The following is a 16,944-nucleotide window of genomic DNA, read 5'->3' on the forward strand; positions in this document are numbered from 1 at the left end:
TGAAAAGAAATGAAGGAAATGATAGAAAAGATCAATAAAACTAAAGCTGGTTCTTTCAGAAGATAAACAAAATTGATAAAGCATTAGCCAGACTCTTCAAGAAAAAAAGGGAAAAGACTCAAATCAATAGAAGTAGCAATGAAAAGGGAGAAGTAGCAACTGACACTGCAGAAATGCAAAGGATCATGAGAGATTATTACAAGCAACAATATGCTAATAAAATGGACAACCTGGAAGAAATGGACAAGTTCTTAGAAAGGCACAACCTTCCGGAGACTCAACCAGGAAGAAATAGAAAATATAAACAGAACAATCACAAGCAATGAAATTGAAACTGTGATTAAAAAGCTTCCAACAGACACAAGCCCAGGACCAGATGGCTTCACAGGTGAATTCAATCGAACATTTAGAGAAGAGCTAACACCTAACCCTCTCAAGCTCTTCAAAATAGAGCAGAGGGAAGAACACCCCCAAACTCATTCTACAAGGTCACATCACCCTGATACCAAAACCAGACAAAGATGTCACAAAGAAGAAAACTACAGGCCAATGTCACTGATGAGCATGGATGCAAAAATCCTCAACAAAATGCTAGCAAACAGAATCCAACAGCACATTAAAAGGATAATACACCATGATCAAGTGGGGTTTATTCCAGGAATGCAAGGATTCTTCAATATACACAAATCAATCAATGTGATACACCATATTAACAAACTGAAAGATAAAAATCATATGATCATCTCAATAGATGCAGAAAAAGCTTTCAACAAAATTCAACACCCATTTAAGATAAAAACTTCCAGAAAATAGGCACAGAGGGAAGCTATCTCAACATAATAAAGGCCATATATGACAAACCCACAGCCAACATCATTCTCAATGGTGAAAAACTGAAACCATTTCCACTAAGATAAGGAACAAGACAAGGTTGCCCACTCTCACCACTATTTTGGAAGTTTTACAAACAGTAATCAGAGAAGAGAAAGAAATAAAAGGAATCCAGATTAGAAAAGAAGTAAAATTTTCACTCTTTGCAGATGACATGATACTATACATAAAGAATCCTAAAGACTCTAACAGAAAACTACTAGAGCTAACCAATGAATTTGGTAAACTAGCAGCATGCAAAATTAATGCACAGTAATCTTTTGCATTCCTATACACTAATGATGAAAACTCTGAAAGAGAAATGAAGGAGAAACACTCCCATGTACCAATGCAACAAAAAGAATAAAATACCTAGGAATAAACCTATGTAAGGAGACAAAAGACCTGTATGCAGAAAACTACAAGACACTGATGAAAGAAATTAAATACAATACAAACAGATGGAGAGATATACCATGTTCTTGGATTGGAAGTATCATCATTGTGAAAATGACTATACTCCTCAAAGCAATCTACAGATTCAGTGCAATCCCTATCAAACTACCAATGACATTTTTTACAGAACTAGAACAAAAAATTTCACAATTTGTATGAAAACACAAAAGACTCCGAATAGCCAAAGCAATCTGGAGAAAACTGAGCTGGAGGAATCAGGCTCCCTGACTTCAGACTATACTACAAAGCTACAGTAATCAAGACAGTATGGTACTTGCACAAAATCTGAAATATAGATCAATGGAACAGGATAGAAAGCTGAGAGATCAACCCACGCACATATGGTCACCTTATCTTTGATAAAGGAGGCAAGACTATACAATGGAGAAAAGACAGCCTCTTCAATAAGTGGTGCTAGGAAAACTGGATAGCTACATGTAAAAGAATGAAATTGGAACATTCCCTAACACCATACACAAAAATAAACTCAAAATGGATTAAAGACCTAAATTTAAGGCCAGACACCACAAAACTCCTAGAGGAAAACATAGGCAGAACACTCTATGACATAAATCACAGCAAGATTCTTTTTGACCCACCTTAGAGAAATGGAAATAAAAACAAAAATAAACAAACGGGACCTAATGAAACTTAAAAGCTTTTGCACAGCAAAGGAAACCATAAACAAGACCAAAAGACAACCCTCAGAATGAGAGAAAATATTTGCAAACAAAGCAACAGACAAAGGATTAATCTCCAAAATATACACGCAGCTCATGCAGCTCAATATCAAAAAACAAACAACCCAATCCAAAAATGGGCAGAAGACCTAAATAGACATTTCTCCAATGGAGATATACAGATTGTCAACAAACACGTGAAAGGATGGTTAACATCACTAATCATTAGAGAAATGCAAATCAAAACTACAATGAGGTATCACCTCACACCAGTCAGAATGTCCATCACCAAAAAATCTACAAACATAAATGCTGGAGAGTGTGTGGAGAAAAGAGAAGCCTCTTGCACTGTTGGTGGGAATGTAAATTGATACAGCTACTATGGAGAACAGTATGGAGGTTCCTTAAAAAACTAAAAATAGAACTACCAAACAAGCCAGCAGTCCCACTACTGGGCATATAGCCTGAGAAAACCATAATTTAAAAAGAGTCATGTACCACAATGTTCATTGCAGCTGTATTTATAATAGCCAGGACATGGAAGCAACCTAAGTGTCAATTGACAAATGAATGGATAAAGAAGATGTGGCACATATATACATACATGTGTATATATGTATCCCATATATACAATGGAATGGATAAAGAAGATGCGGCACATATATACATACATGTGTATATATGTATCCCATATATACAATGGAATATTACTCAGCCATAAAAGGAAATGAAATTGAGTTATCTGTAGTGAGGTGGAAGGACCTAGAGACTGTTATACAGAGTGAAGTAAGCCAGAAAGAGGAAAACAAGTATTGTATGATAATACATATATATGGAATCTAAAAAAAAATAGTTTTGAAGAACCTAGGGACAGGACAAGAATAAAGACGCAGACGTAGAGAATGGACTTGAGTACACGGGGATTGAGAAGTGTAAGCTGGGACAAAGTGAGAGAGTGGCACGGAGATATATACACTACCAAATGTAAGATAGATAGCTAGTGGGAAGCAGCCGCATAGCCCAGGGGGATCAGCTCAGTGCTTTGTGTCCACCTAGAGGGGTGGGATAGGGTGGGTGGGAGGGAGGTGCAAGAGGGAGGGGATATGTATACATATAGCTGATTCACTTTGTGATACAGCAGAAACTAGCACAACATTGTAAAGCAACTATACTCCAATAAAGATGTTAAAAAATAAATTAGTTAAAACAATAAAAATAAAAAAACAAAATAGTACTTTTAGCTGAAAAAAACCCACAAAGCGATAAGAATGTTGGGGGAGGGGAGAGGAATAAGAACAAAGCATCCAAAAGCTATGAGAAAAAAAAATTTTAATTGGAGTCCCAGAACAGGTAAAGAAAAAACAGGGTATAAGAAATATTTGAATATATATTGTCTATGAATATTCCAGAAATGAAAACAGCAACAACAAAACCCCCCAAAAATGCAGATTAAAGATGCTCAAAGAACCACAAGAAGAATAAAAGGAAAATAAAAGTAATATACACTTATTGTAGAAAATCTAAGCAATTCACATATCCCAAAATCATCAACATACGCATAACCTTGTGAAACAAAATATGTAATTAATGAGTTGTAAAGCCATTCCAGTCTTCTCTATGCACTTATAAAGTTTTAAAATTTTTTTGATATTGTTAAATCAATTTTTAAATATCTTAGTGAACTCCTTGGAGGAAGTATCTTTTTTGTTTCTAAATCTTTGCCCTAAAAATTCTAACAGCCTCAGAAGCTTAGATTTTAGCATAAGGAGAAATTGAGAGGATAATCCTATTTCCACTGGTCTGGGCATTAGGCAACAATCAATGTTCTAGTACATTTGTTCAGTGTTAAAACTAAATATACAAAAACTTTTATAACTTCAGAATAGGTAATAGTATCTGATAATAATATCTATGCATATCAACGTTGCATTTTGAAATATATCTATATAATCTCATTACAAAATATTTCAAAGAACAATTCTAGGGTTTAAATTAGACCAGTGTTCTCAGCTAACAGTTCAAGGTGAAGACCGCTAAGGGAAAATTTTTAATACTTCATGGCTATTCCATCCTCTCCTCAATATAATTTTTTAAAATTTATAGTTATTCTATTTTTTTTTCCTTTTTTCTTGGCTATAATAGTTATTCAGTTGAATTTAGAACTCTACTTTTCACAATATAATCTAGGTTTTGGAAAACTTAATAGAATGAAGAAAGTTTATCTTGTACTTCACAGTGTCAGTTGAAACCAAATTGGCTTCAGTTTCCAAATCTTTTATCTCTAAAATATTTACAAGTACAATTCAAATTATAATCACCATTATTTTACTCTTTAGAGCCAGGCTGTCAGCCTAAAGAAAATAGATATTTTTAAATTTAGGAAAGCACCTTAAATTTGAACAATCTATCATCATATTTTAAAATAAAACCAGTGTATATAAAAAAGAATGCAGGGCTTCCCTGGTGGTGCAGTGGTTAAGAATCTGCCTGCCAATGCAGGGGACACGGGGTTTGAGCCCTGGTCCGGGAATACCCACATACCGCAGAGCAACTAAGCTGTGTGCCACAACTACTGAACCTGCACTCTAGAGCCCGTGAGCCACAACTACAGAGCCTGCGTGCCACAACTACTGAAGCCTATGTGCCTAGAGCCCGTGCTCCGCAACAAGAGAAGCCACCGCAATGAGAAGCCCGTCGACACAATTAGAGAAAGCCCGTGTGCAGCAACGAAGACCCAACATAGCCAAAAATAAATAAATAAATTTAAAAAAAAGAATGCAGATAGATTTAAATAAATGTTAATAGTGACAATTGAAAGAATATAAAAATTACTTTTAATGTATATTTCTAAATAATTTTTTAAATTAATAAAGTAAGCAATTATTGTCTTAGTAGACCTAAATGCTCCTTCATTTGGATGGTGAGTCTAAAACCTGAGAAGCCATTGCTTCAGTAATCTGTATTTCTTCATAGTGATTAATATACTCTCTTGCATATCACCCATAAATTAACTATACATACTTAATTATTAATACTTAATAACTATGGCTTTTTAAGAAATTAAGTTGATACTAAATCACTTTCATTGCTGCTAAAATAGTAGTGAAATTTTGTTGATGAACAGATATAAAGTAAAACTAAATTCAGAATTTATGAGTTTTAATAAATGGGTAAATAGATGTTTACTAAATAAAAACATGCACCCATATATGGATATATGCATGTAAATTTGTATATGCATATATTTATTTGCATGATGTTTATTATATAGAGAGACATAGAAAAACTAAATTCTGAAATAATGGATTTTGGAGATTATGTGTATATATATACACACATCTCTGAATATTCAGAATATATATATATGATTATATATCAATATGTATTTTTACTACAAAACATGTTTTTAGGTAAGAATTACATGCCAATAATCTTTTGGACACTAGATGTCACTAGAGTAAAGGAGAAACTAACAACAACAACTAAAGCTGTTCTAGAATAATTTCCAAAGGAGAATATGTAGCAGGGTTTTGTTGAAGATTTTGTATATTCCTTATTTTTAAAGGATTTAAAACTCAAATATTCAAATTCATACCTGGAAGAAATGTCACATGGACTTCGGTGGAAGTGATTATCTCCTCTGTTCTCTACCCCCAAGTCAAGGGAAAAATCAGATGTTAATTTTTGCCTATTCAATAAGACCGTGAAGAGAGCTAGGCTTGTTCTTAAAATTCAAGCCTACTGACATCATTGCAGGCAACTTGCCACTTTAAGAAGGGATCTGTGCTTTCCTCTCAAAGAGCAGGGTCTTGGAGCAAGAGTGGAAGCCCATGCAAGGTGATCTCGGTGAACTGCTTCTTGCTCTAAAGCATAATGGATCCTCAGACATCTCAAGGAGAACAGATCCCCCGAAGTCACTTTATCTCATACTTAGACTTAAAAATTCTAGGCGTGAGTACCCTAGGTATTGTTTCTTAGATTTTTTTTCTTTTGTTTTGATTACACTTCACTTTCAAGAAAAATCTGATGGGTTTTAAACTATTTACTTATATCCTTAAATCAGGATTATCTATGGGTGATACTGTAACCAAAAAGCTGTTACAGACAATAAAAATACTCACTTAAAAAGCTCATGTCTGTCGATGGCTCTGTTGGTTTGGGGGTCGATTGCATAGACAGTCAAGTCACACTTTGTGTAATCTTCTAGAGAAAAGGCATCGCCATGCCGGCGAGCTCCAACGTTCTCTACCACAACCTTGGAACCAGGAATTTGCTCCTGAACATAGCGATCCAAAATCCTGTAAATCAAACGAAGCACAAACATGACATTCTGACAGGCTCGCTGAGGAAAAAAATCACCTTCAACCTGAAATGACATTTAGTAAATTAAAAATGATGACAGCCTGGTTTTTGTTAATGGTTACTGAATATGAACTCTTGAAAAAAGTTCTCTATATATTTAGAGTGTTTAACTCCCAATGATGCTAGAAGCTGAATAAGGTAGAAAGAGGTCATCAACCATGTCATATTTAAGTCTGGACTTTTAAAATTTATGATACCATTTGAGCTTTCACATGGCTCATGAGAAATGCCAACTATGTTGTACAAATAAAACTGTCTATGCTTTATGGGAACCATGGGGTCTTAGAACTCTTGAGTTCATATGGTTGGTGTTATAAATTACACTTTCCACCAGATTTTGTGATATGTCAAGGTGCAACAGTAGGATACCTTTTTTTCCTAAGAGTGTAAAGACCCTTAGAGCATTATAGCAGTGAGAATATAGAGATATTTTGCTTTGTCAGGTTTAACAGGTTAAGATAAAAATATTGTATTCTGGGCTATCTTAATTTTGTAAAAAAACTATGACTTCTTATAACATAATTAGTTGAAAGTAAGTATTTCTTCCTGGAAAGGCAGGAAGTTACTTCGTTCTCTATCAAAATAAAGTTCCAAACTAAGTATTTCAGAAAAACAGTAGATGCATCCCTTTTGTGTCACAAAGATGAATCACGTAGACTTTGAATAAAACCAAATTACACTTACCTTTTTTAAAAAGAATCATAACTTATACCTTGAATATTAACAAGTAGGATTTCATTTTATTTCAAGTTTATATTTTATTTTATCACTGGTTTCAATTTATTTTACAGCTATTATACGCCTATTACAGAAAATGTTACTTTCCAAAGCTGTGCTATTGAAATGTCTGTGCTTTACTATCTGATAAAATTAGGTCATTTATGGTCATTCTCTGTTGATAACCTCTTCAACTTCAACTACATCTTTGTGTGAAGGATACTTGAACAAAATTGGCATGTGATTGGAAACATTTATAGCAATTCTATTTAGCATACAGCAGATAAGAAAAACTACACAACAAAACTTTCAATTCAATAATATACTTCATATGTCCCAGCTGGGCTTATATTTTTTAACAGATTTTCATTGGTTTGATATCAGCACTATACCTGATACATATAATATACTCAGTTCACATGGAATAAATGAGACAAAAGAGAATAATATTAATGTAGGGCTAAAAAAGTGACTGTGGGTAATAGATAATGGAGTTTTAATCCATCACCAAGTTGGGAAACCATCAGGGCGATGGTGAGAGTGCAAGCTGACATCTGGGGTCTTTATGGATGTGAATCAACTATTGCTAAATAAAGTCAATCCTCTCTAAGAACACACCATTACTTTCGCCATGTATAATTTTATCAAATTCTTCAGTGTCCAAGTATGGCAAATATTATTTTTATTTTATTTGCTCAGACCCAACACCTAGGAGTCCATAACAAATTCGGTAGGTTGTACCTTCAAAATTATACCCTTAACTTAACCCCTTCCTATATCCATACCTACCACCAGTCCAAGCCACATTGATCTCTCTCCTGGACTACTGCTCTAGACTCGTAACTTGTCTCCTGATCTCCCACTCAACAATCTTTTAAAACTTAAGCTAGAATGTTATTTTTCTGTGCAAAACATTTAAAGCAATGCTGCCCAAAAGAAATACAATGCAAGTTACATATGTAAATTCAAATTTTTTGTAGCCACATTAGAAAATTAAAAATAAAAATGGTGAGATTAGTTTAATATATTTATTTAACTAAATCTATCCAAAAATGATCATTTCAGTATGTAATCCATATAAAAATATTAAGGAGATATTTTACTTTCTTTTTTGTACTAAGTCTTTGAAATCTGGTGTGTATTTTACACTTACAGCACCTCTCATTTGGAACTGTCACTTTTCAAGCACTCGATAACCACATGGAACTAGTGGCTACTATATTGGACAGTTATAAGGATTTTCTATCTTATGCAGAGTAAAATGTTAAATCCTTCAAGTGGCCTATGAGATCCTATATAACTCATTCCCTACCTTGACATCTATATCTTGATATGACCAGTATGCCCCTTAATCTTGATTTTCATATCTGTGGTGTCCTCTTTCTGGGATAACTCCCTCCACCCCTAACCCTCCCCACATCACCACAGACCCATGACTTTCTCCCTCACTTTTCTCAGGTTTCTGCTCAGCTTTCACCTTATTAGAAAGGTTTTCCTCAATCATCCTATATGAAATAGTACTTCTCTTTCATATTTTTATATTGTTACTTTTATTTGTCTTTATCATAGTTATCACTACTTAGCATCACATTATAAATTAATTTATTACTCTTATTCTATTTGCTGTTTTCCCCCAACAGAATGTAAGCATCATGGGAACAGGGACTTTGCTTTAGTTCACTGTTAAATCTACAGTGCTTACAACCAGGAACTATCCTTTTTTTTTTTTTTTTTTTGCGGTACGCGGGCCTCTCACTGCCGTGGCCTCTCCCGTTGCGGAGCACAGGCTCCGGACGCACAGGCTCAGCGGCCATGGCTCACGGGCCCAGCCACTCCGCGGCATGTGGGATCCTCCCGGACCGGGGCACGAACCCGTGTCCCCTGCATTGGCAGGTGGACTCTCAACCACTGCGCCACCAGGGAAGCCCTATCCTTTTTTTAATGACTAAATTGCCAGCTTTAAGATATGGATATTAGGAATCAAAAAGTTTAATTTCCTGGCCCGAGACCTCCTAGTCACTGGTGGGCCAGGGCTTGAGCCTAGGTCCTCTGAATTCAAAAGGAACAGCCTTCCTAGGAAAAAAAATATTAATATATATTACTTGGGAATTTCACACAAGATGTTCCCCAATGTGTTTTCCTATAGGAGTTTGAATAGAATAGATATTGCATTGTAACTTTTTCTCTCTACAAAGTATAATGCTCTAAAATTAGGAGTTGCTAACTTAGAGCCCTCAGGCTAAATCCAGCCTACTACCTCTTTTTGGAAATAAAGTTTTATTTGCAAAAGGATTTTGCTATATAAATTACTAATTATTGTTAACATTTAAATATTATAATAAAAAGAATTAACTTAATGAAATAACAAAATTTAAATAACATTATTAAAAGTAAAAATATTATTTTTAAATTTATACTTACTAAACTATTAACATATCCCTTTATAGAAAGTTCCCTGAGCTCCTCAACTCTAAAGCAAAGGGTAAGTAAAAATGATCAAAGATAATGTGTTGATTGATTTACCTTTCAACTTCACCCTTCCCCTCAACACCAAGTCTTTATTATGCAGATTTAAGACAATGTAAGTGCTGGCACTTATTTTTTACTGTTTCATAGGTTTTCTTCCCAAGAGACTTTATCATTCTTATCCCAGAAATACACATTTTGGCTAGATTTCTAAAGTATGTTTGGAACCTTAATTCCAGGAGCTATAAATTAATTACACTTTCATATGCTATGTAAATATTCTAGGAAATAGACTCTTCCAAACCAAAGCAATAACTATATCAATAAAGTCCTGATTTCACTGAATTTCCATATTGTATTTAGAAAGTAAGAGAAGCATTTGATCAACTCCAAGATCTAAGTTATCAATTCTGATTCATACTATAACACAATATTTCTAAACTCTTTTATTTATATTTTTGAAAATGCCATTTCCATAGATTTTTAAGGATTTAAATTTTAGAATCCCAAACTTCTTTATCTGGGCTTCATGGTGAAGTGGAAAGAGAAAGGAAGAAGACACAAAATGCAAACATTTCTTAGCTTCTTTAGACATTACTGCCAATCATTTCTAGGTTATAATAAGGTCTCCTTAACCTTATCCTCACAGCTATTTCTACTCAATCTCAAGAATTTGTAAGAGAAAAACAAGGCTCACAAAGAGATACATGCTAAGGTCAACCTAAAATTCTTCAAAACATAAACATGTGAGGCCACTTGTAAGGGGCATAGCTTCGCATTATGGGGGAATTTGCTGAATACATTAATATAATTAAAAAGAGATGTGTTTCATTGCAAAGGGTCACTGGTTAATTCTATAAGCATTAAAAAACAAAGTAATAAAAATTTTGTTCAGTAGAGCCATTTCAGCCAGTTCCAAGGGAGTGGGAAGTAATTATTAGCATTTCTATAGCAGCTAACATTTACTCTTTGAGCATTCTGTTTTCCAGGCACTGTGCTCTTAGCTATCAAAGGATACTGACCCCTTCTGAAAAACCTTCCCCATTGTGAAATGGATATATTAGGTCATGAATTTTTTCTTTCATCAACTCTCCCAATTTGTACTGATTTTTTTCTTATCAAAAAAGCTTTGGATTATGATCTGGCCTCATATATGGCCTCATATATGGGCCTACCTAAAGGAAAAAATAAAAGTGATGATCATATGCAGTTCAAGTTTCCCCTTCTTAAGACAGGGTTAAGTCTCATAGGAAATACAGAACATGGCTTTGATGATGATGTGATTTGTCATCTAAGAACGTCTACAGGAAATGAATGTGTTCGTTACTCTGGTCACTGGAACAATAAATTCCTATATATATTTTTAACATCTTTATTAGAGTTTAATTGCTTTACAATGGTGTGTTACTTTCTGCTTTATAACAAAGTGAATCAGCTATACATATACGTATATCCCCATATCTCCTCCCTCTTGCGTCTCCCTCCCATCCTCCCTATCCCATTCCTATTTTTAATTAATAGATTGGTACTCTGCTGTCTACCTTGGCTATATGTATGTTTTCATTATGCCCTTCCCATCCCCTCCTGGCCACCCCAAGACACTGAGAATGAGCGTTTTGGGCTTCATGGTGCTGGATTAGATCTAACAGTCTTTATCTCTACTTCCATCTACTAAAGTAGCTTTCAAAAAGCAATCATAATGACTACATACTATATGATTCCAAGGGTATTATGTTCTGGAAAAGCTAAAACTATGGATATAGTAAAAAGATCACTGATTTCTGGGGGTTAGTGGGGAAGGGAGGTTTGAATAGGTGGAGCATGGAGGATTTTTTAGAGCAGTGAATCTATTCTGTATGATACTACAGTGATAGATACATGTCTTTATACATTAGTCCAAACCACAGAATGTACAACACCAAGAGTGAAGCCTATGCAAATTATGGATTTGGGATGATTATGACGTGTCGAACTAGTTTGTTGATTATAACAAATGCACTACTCTGGTGTAAGATGTGGATAGTGAGGGAAGCTATATGTGTGGGGGAAAGAAGTATATGGGTATTCTCTGTATCTTCTACTCTATTTTCCTATGAACATAAAAGTGCTCTGAAAAATAAAGCCTCTTTTTTTAAAAAGAGATCCAAAGTTGTTGTGCTTAAGAATCTCTAAATTAACACAGATTGTAAAAAAAAAAAAAACAAACTATAAAAGGGAATCTGGCATGTGCCTGCTGTGCTTACTGCACTAGCAAATTTATGTTTAATTCTATCAAAAGCAACACAAGATTGACATCCTTATTCCAGTTTTCAAGATGAGAAAATGTGGTCCTAAGTGTTAAATATCTTTCTCAGAGGTCACACAGCTATAATAGGATTCAAACTTGTTTATTTGAATCCATAGTCTGAGCTCCATTACTAAACTATGCTCTTTTAATAGAACATGCAAAAACTCTGGCATCTCTCTGCCTTACCCTACTGACTTTGGATCACTAACCTCATTTGTATAGGATATCTATTATTCATTGAATGTTCACAATTTCCATCGTCCTAGATGGCTTATATTATTTAGTTCTCACAACAGTTCTATGACAGGAGTTTTATCTGGTCAACAAGTGGTGAAAATGAGTCTGGGGAAGATTAAATTATTTGCCGAAGCTCATGTTTCAAAACCAGTATTATATGAAGTCAAAGCTCCTTTCACAGTGATATATTTCTCTCAAGACTTGAAAGATGCCTGATTTTTCTCTTTCATATCTTCATATCCATGTAAGAGGAATAAATCATATAATTGCTATGAAATTATACTTTTACATTGCCATTTTTTCCAGTTTTTATAAATTTTGTCTCAATATGAAGAAAAGGGCATCATGATTTTGCTTGTATAACATTTTCATTCAGTAAAATGCATCAAATGCTTACTATATAACTGGGATTATGGTAGTGAAAAGTAGATTTCCTATCCTTATGAAGCTTATGTTAAATTGATATAAATATAAACATTAAATAATGCTTTGAACAAAAGCAGAACAAAGGCTTAGAGGTTGAGAAGAGTGTCATCTATTTTGGATAGGGTAATCAGAAAAGCCTGCCTCAATAGATGACATTAAAGCAGCTAAGAGACAGGCATAATTCTAACTTTTTTCAGGTGTAATCAGCTATTATTTTAATAAAGGTTAAGCATGTGTAAACCACTTTTGCAGAAGTAAACAAGACACTGTGTGATTGCTATTCTACACTTAAATGTTGATAATCACCTCTTTCATAGGACATTTTATGTGACACCCATAGGTTAAATTTTGTGAAACTAACAAGTAATGGTTGCAAAGCACATATGCTTTTATTACAGGAGAGTCTCTCATGCCTTAATCAGTGCCTGTTGTATTTTATTTCACACATAATTACTAAAAGGTTAGCTGTATGACTATCTGAAGCTTCTTCTGGCAACTTGGAAGTGTAAGATATTTTGCTCAAAAGAGACAAATTGACAGTAATTGACATCTGTCAACATGAACTCAACAGAAGACAAGGGATAACTAACAAATACAACTATAAAATTATTAAATGACGGAAGGCTAGGTTAGGGTAGTTAAGAGTGAAATAGTAAAGACATTTTAATAATCCTTGATAACATTTAGAATATTAGACAACTGTGAATTCATAATCACAATTTGTCAACAATAACATATTCAGCCATGTACAGTGTACACACTGTTCAAAAGGCAGAGGGGAATAACATATATTTTAGAATAATTTAAATATATGTTGTTTAAAATTAGCAATCTTAGTTTTTAAAAGAATAAGCTTTAGCCATCTAGATATATCACTTTGAGAAATAGCATTCCCCAGACTAGCTGGATTACTGAGATAATGAGCTTTTTCAAGAATCTGGGGCCACAAAATCAAGACATATACTCAAATAATTAAGTTATGATTTATTTGTTATATGCAGCATTTTGAGTTTATGTTGACCCATCAGTCAAAGCATTCTGAATAATAAGATCTTCTCACATCTAATTTTCATTCCTATTTGAACGTACTCTTAGAATCTTCACATATTCCAAATGAAGCTACCTATTTCAAGAAAAGAGTGAGCTAAATTGTTTTTAAGAAGGTATTATAAAATATATGTTTAGTCTGAACACTATAATTATTAAAATGACTTAATTCAATAAAAACTATAGCCATATGAAAATAAACATATAAGTAAAGAAAAACCATTACTCTGTAAGCTCTTCTATCCTTCTTTCCACTAGAGTAGGGGGTACATTCGAAACAATGACTTGCATATCCAGCTGATTGACCACAGAGACCTGAAAGAAGAAAAAACAGAATTCATTTGGCTTTTACTCATTAGCATTTCTATAATCAAAAATTAACATCTTTCCTTCCCTACTATGCATAGTGGTTTCCCATTTATAAATTTAGGAATAAATGATATTTCTAGCTACACAATCTCTACTAGGTATGTTGAAGCAGGTTGAGAATGACAGACTAATTGTTTACTTAGAAGTTATAGAACCCTAAGTGACTTCGACTGTTGTTGGTTCTGCGTTTGTTTTCTTGGCTTTTACAAAAGCATAAACGAAGGTGGTTTTGTATGTTTCTTTAATTGGGTTATTTAAGAACACTCAGAAAAATGGAAAACCCAGCTTTTAGATTTTATAAATCCTAAGAGATCATTTATTCATTGTGACTAAGAATCTGGGATATGGATAGTAAGAATAATTCATTCCATGAAATCACCACATACAGAATTCATGTCTGCTTTAGCCAACTTTATGTTTGTGTAGATAAAGAGATATATACATACAAACTTACAGAGAGGGCCAAGATGAACTAATTTAACAGCTGTTTATGAATCCATTCTTTCATGTAACATTTAGAGTCCATTCTATGTTCTTATTTAGAAAAATGGAATAAAAACCATAGCATTTATTCTCTGCTTACAATGTATCATTTACTGTTTTTCTCAATGCTCTACAGGAATTAGCACTCATGTAATTCTATAAATCACCGTATCAGGTAGTTATGACTATCATTCCAATTTTTTAATATGAAAACTAATAAAACAAAGAGCCATTAATAACCTGGGCCCAAATAAGCATAATCTCCAGAATATGTGATCTTTACTATTACCCAATACAGATGTAAAAACTGTAAAGTCAAATCATACACTGTGCTGCACATACATTACACAATTAAAATTGTGTAAATGCATATACACCAGGACCATGAATTGGATACTCTGGATTAGGTATATTTAGCACCATATATCTGAATATAATTTATACTAGGGAATAACTTCATGTTTATATATATTTTTGATATAGGCTGCAAATATACTTGCCCATAGATGCCCTATCAGGAGTCACAAACTCAAATGTTTTCAGGGACCAGGCAGGTAACCTAAATGAGTGAAGTAGCCAAAAGTATGAAATAATAGGGAGAACTGGAAGTCTCTCAAATCAGAGAGCATACAACTCCTCTGAAGAGGTCAGCTACTACTCATCTCTAATGAATGTTGCCATGTGGGAAAACAGGTGCAGATTTCCTGGGGTTTTCCATTTTTTAGGAAAAGAAATACTATGTGAAATATTTACAACTAATTTGAAATCTTTCAAACCATTTTGTGGGCCTAATAATTCATGTCTGCCCACTAGCCAGGTGTCTATCTTATTATCACCTGTGAGCAAATCGCTAACACTGGCAGTTCCAATCCTGTATCCCTAACTCATTACAGGCATCTGGGATCAAATGTTTAAATTTCCCTTAAACATGTACATGAATCTTGATTGTGTCTCCACACACATAAAAAAAATCTAAGTTCATTAGAATTAGGGATTATCACAGATTTTCTGTAATTTTGTCTTTTTATCTTTTTGTATCGGTCCTGAATAAAAAAACAGACAGAAATTACATATAAGGTTTTTTGTTATTTTTTTGTTTTGTTTTCTGTTTTTTGTTTTAGTTTTTAGTAGTAAAAATACATGGTAAAAATCTCTAGAAAAATATATATGAGATTTGTGCAAATGTGTTTCCTTTCTTCCTTCCTTTGCTCTCTTTCTTCTTTCTTTTCTTCCTTCCTTCCTTATCTTTTTTTCCCTTCCTTTTAACATGGGACCAGGAAACGTAAAAAAAAAAATCTGCTCAAAAGCAAACAGCCTGGAACAAATAGTAATCATGGACTGTTTTCTCAACAAGAGTAGATTTCTCAACTTCCTCTGGAGTTTAGTGGAACCGTATGGTGGAGTTTTGACCAATGGAAAGTTAGTGGAAAGGAAGAAATAAATATTCTTAAATCTGCCTTATGAGTGAACTTCCCCTTTCTTTCCCAATCTCTATCTGAATAAAGAGGCCATAGAGAAGGGCACAGAAACATTTGCAAGAGAGCTGTCAAGAACACTACCCAACCATATATGCTCTCATTGTTGTGTCATGTGAAAGAAAAATAAAACTTGTTAGTTTAAACCACTGAAATTTTAGAGTTTTCTGTTACACAATCAGCCTACCAAGACAAACACCCAGGGATTTATTACACACAGCTGTTAGATTTTCACTAATTGTAGAACAACGAAAAACTAGAATGTTAGTTATATTTGGTGCAGGGAAATGGTAAAATTTCCCCTTGTGTACATAAGTTCTGAGTTTTGGAAGTTGATTTACAAGTAAACTGTTGGAATGCAATCAATTCAAGTGCTAGGGACTCTATTTGGAAGCAAAATTTGGCCTTGCAGATATAAGTAACTCTATAGGACTGTCAGTACTTTCTCTTTATTCAGAAGGATAAATTACTTCAAAAGGAATTTTTAATTTGTTAAACAAAATGAATTAAGATTTAAGGTCCTCTGGAATATATACATATTAAGCTTACAATTTATCAAAAATATTTTCTGAACTTAATTATTTTGAAAACATGCTTTTGTACTCTTAAAACAATAATGTATTTCTAATTCTGATAAGATACAAAACTCAGACTGCATTTAACTACAAAAGTAGTTTTCTTAGATTTACCTATAAATAGTTAATTTAAAATTTAAAATCTCCTTAAAGTATTGACATATTATTCATGTAGAAGGTACATAGTTTAATTATGAAAATGAAGACAATAAGCTATTATAGCTTAAGTTTTGATCTTTCAAAAATATTATATGTCCCTGAATCATTGGTTTCTTATACCATCTATAGCAAAGATATTTATATGTTTAAGATTACTAGACTTTATTTATGTTACTTTTCTAGTATAGCCTTTATGCAAATACTTTCAGAAATACACATCAGTTTATTATACTAAACACTTAAAAAAATTCTACTTTAAAGTTGCTTCACTTAATTCTTTATGCCTTAATTACTAATGAAAGTTTTTCCAAAAAATTATTTTTATCATTTTTGGG

The 16,944-nt window shown here is 33.6% G+C and overlaps 1 protein-coding gene across 1 annotated transcript in view; it reads right to left on the reverse strand.

The window, feature by feature from the left end:
• Positions 1-16,944, reverse strand: part of PCDH15 (protocadherin related 15) — an 807,822-nt gene that overhangs the window by 32,709 nt on the left and 758,169 nt on the right. Inside the window, exons 28-29 of the mRNA XM_060286024.1 lie at positions 13,775-13,863; positions 6,128-6,304 (exon numbers count right to left, since the gene is read on the reverse strand). Coding sequence (XP_060142007.1) covers positions 6,128-6,304; positions 13,775-13,863 — 266 coding nt within the window. The remainder of the gene's footprint in view (positions 1-6,127; positions 6,305-13,774; positions 13,864-16,944) is intronic.

The sequence above is a fragment of the Globicephala melas genome, chromosome 16 (assembly GCF_963455315.2).
Source record: "Globicephala melas chromosome 16, mGloMel1.2, whole genome shotgun sequence".
NCBI lineage: Eukaryota > Metazoa > Chordata > Mammalia > Artiodactyla > Delphinidae > Globicephala > Globicephala melas.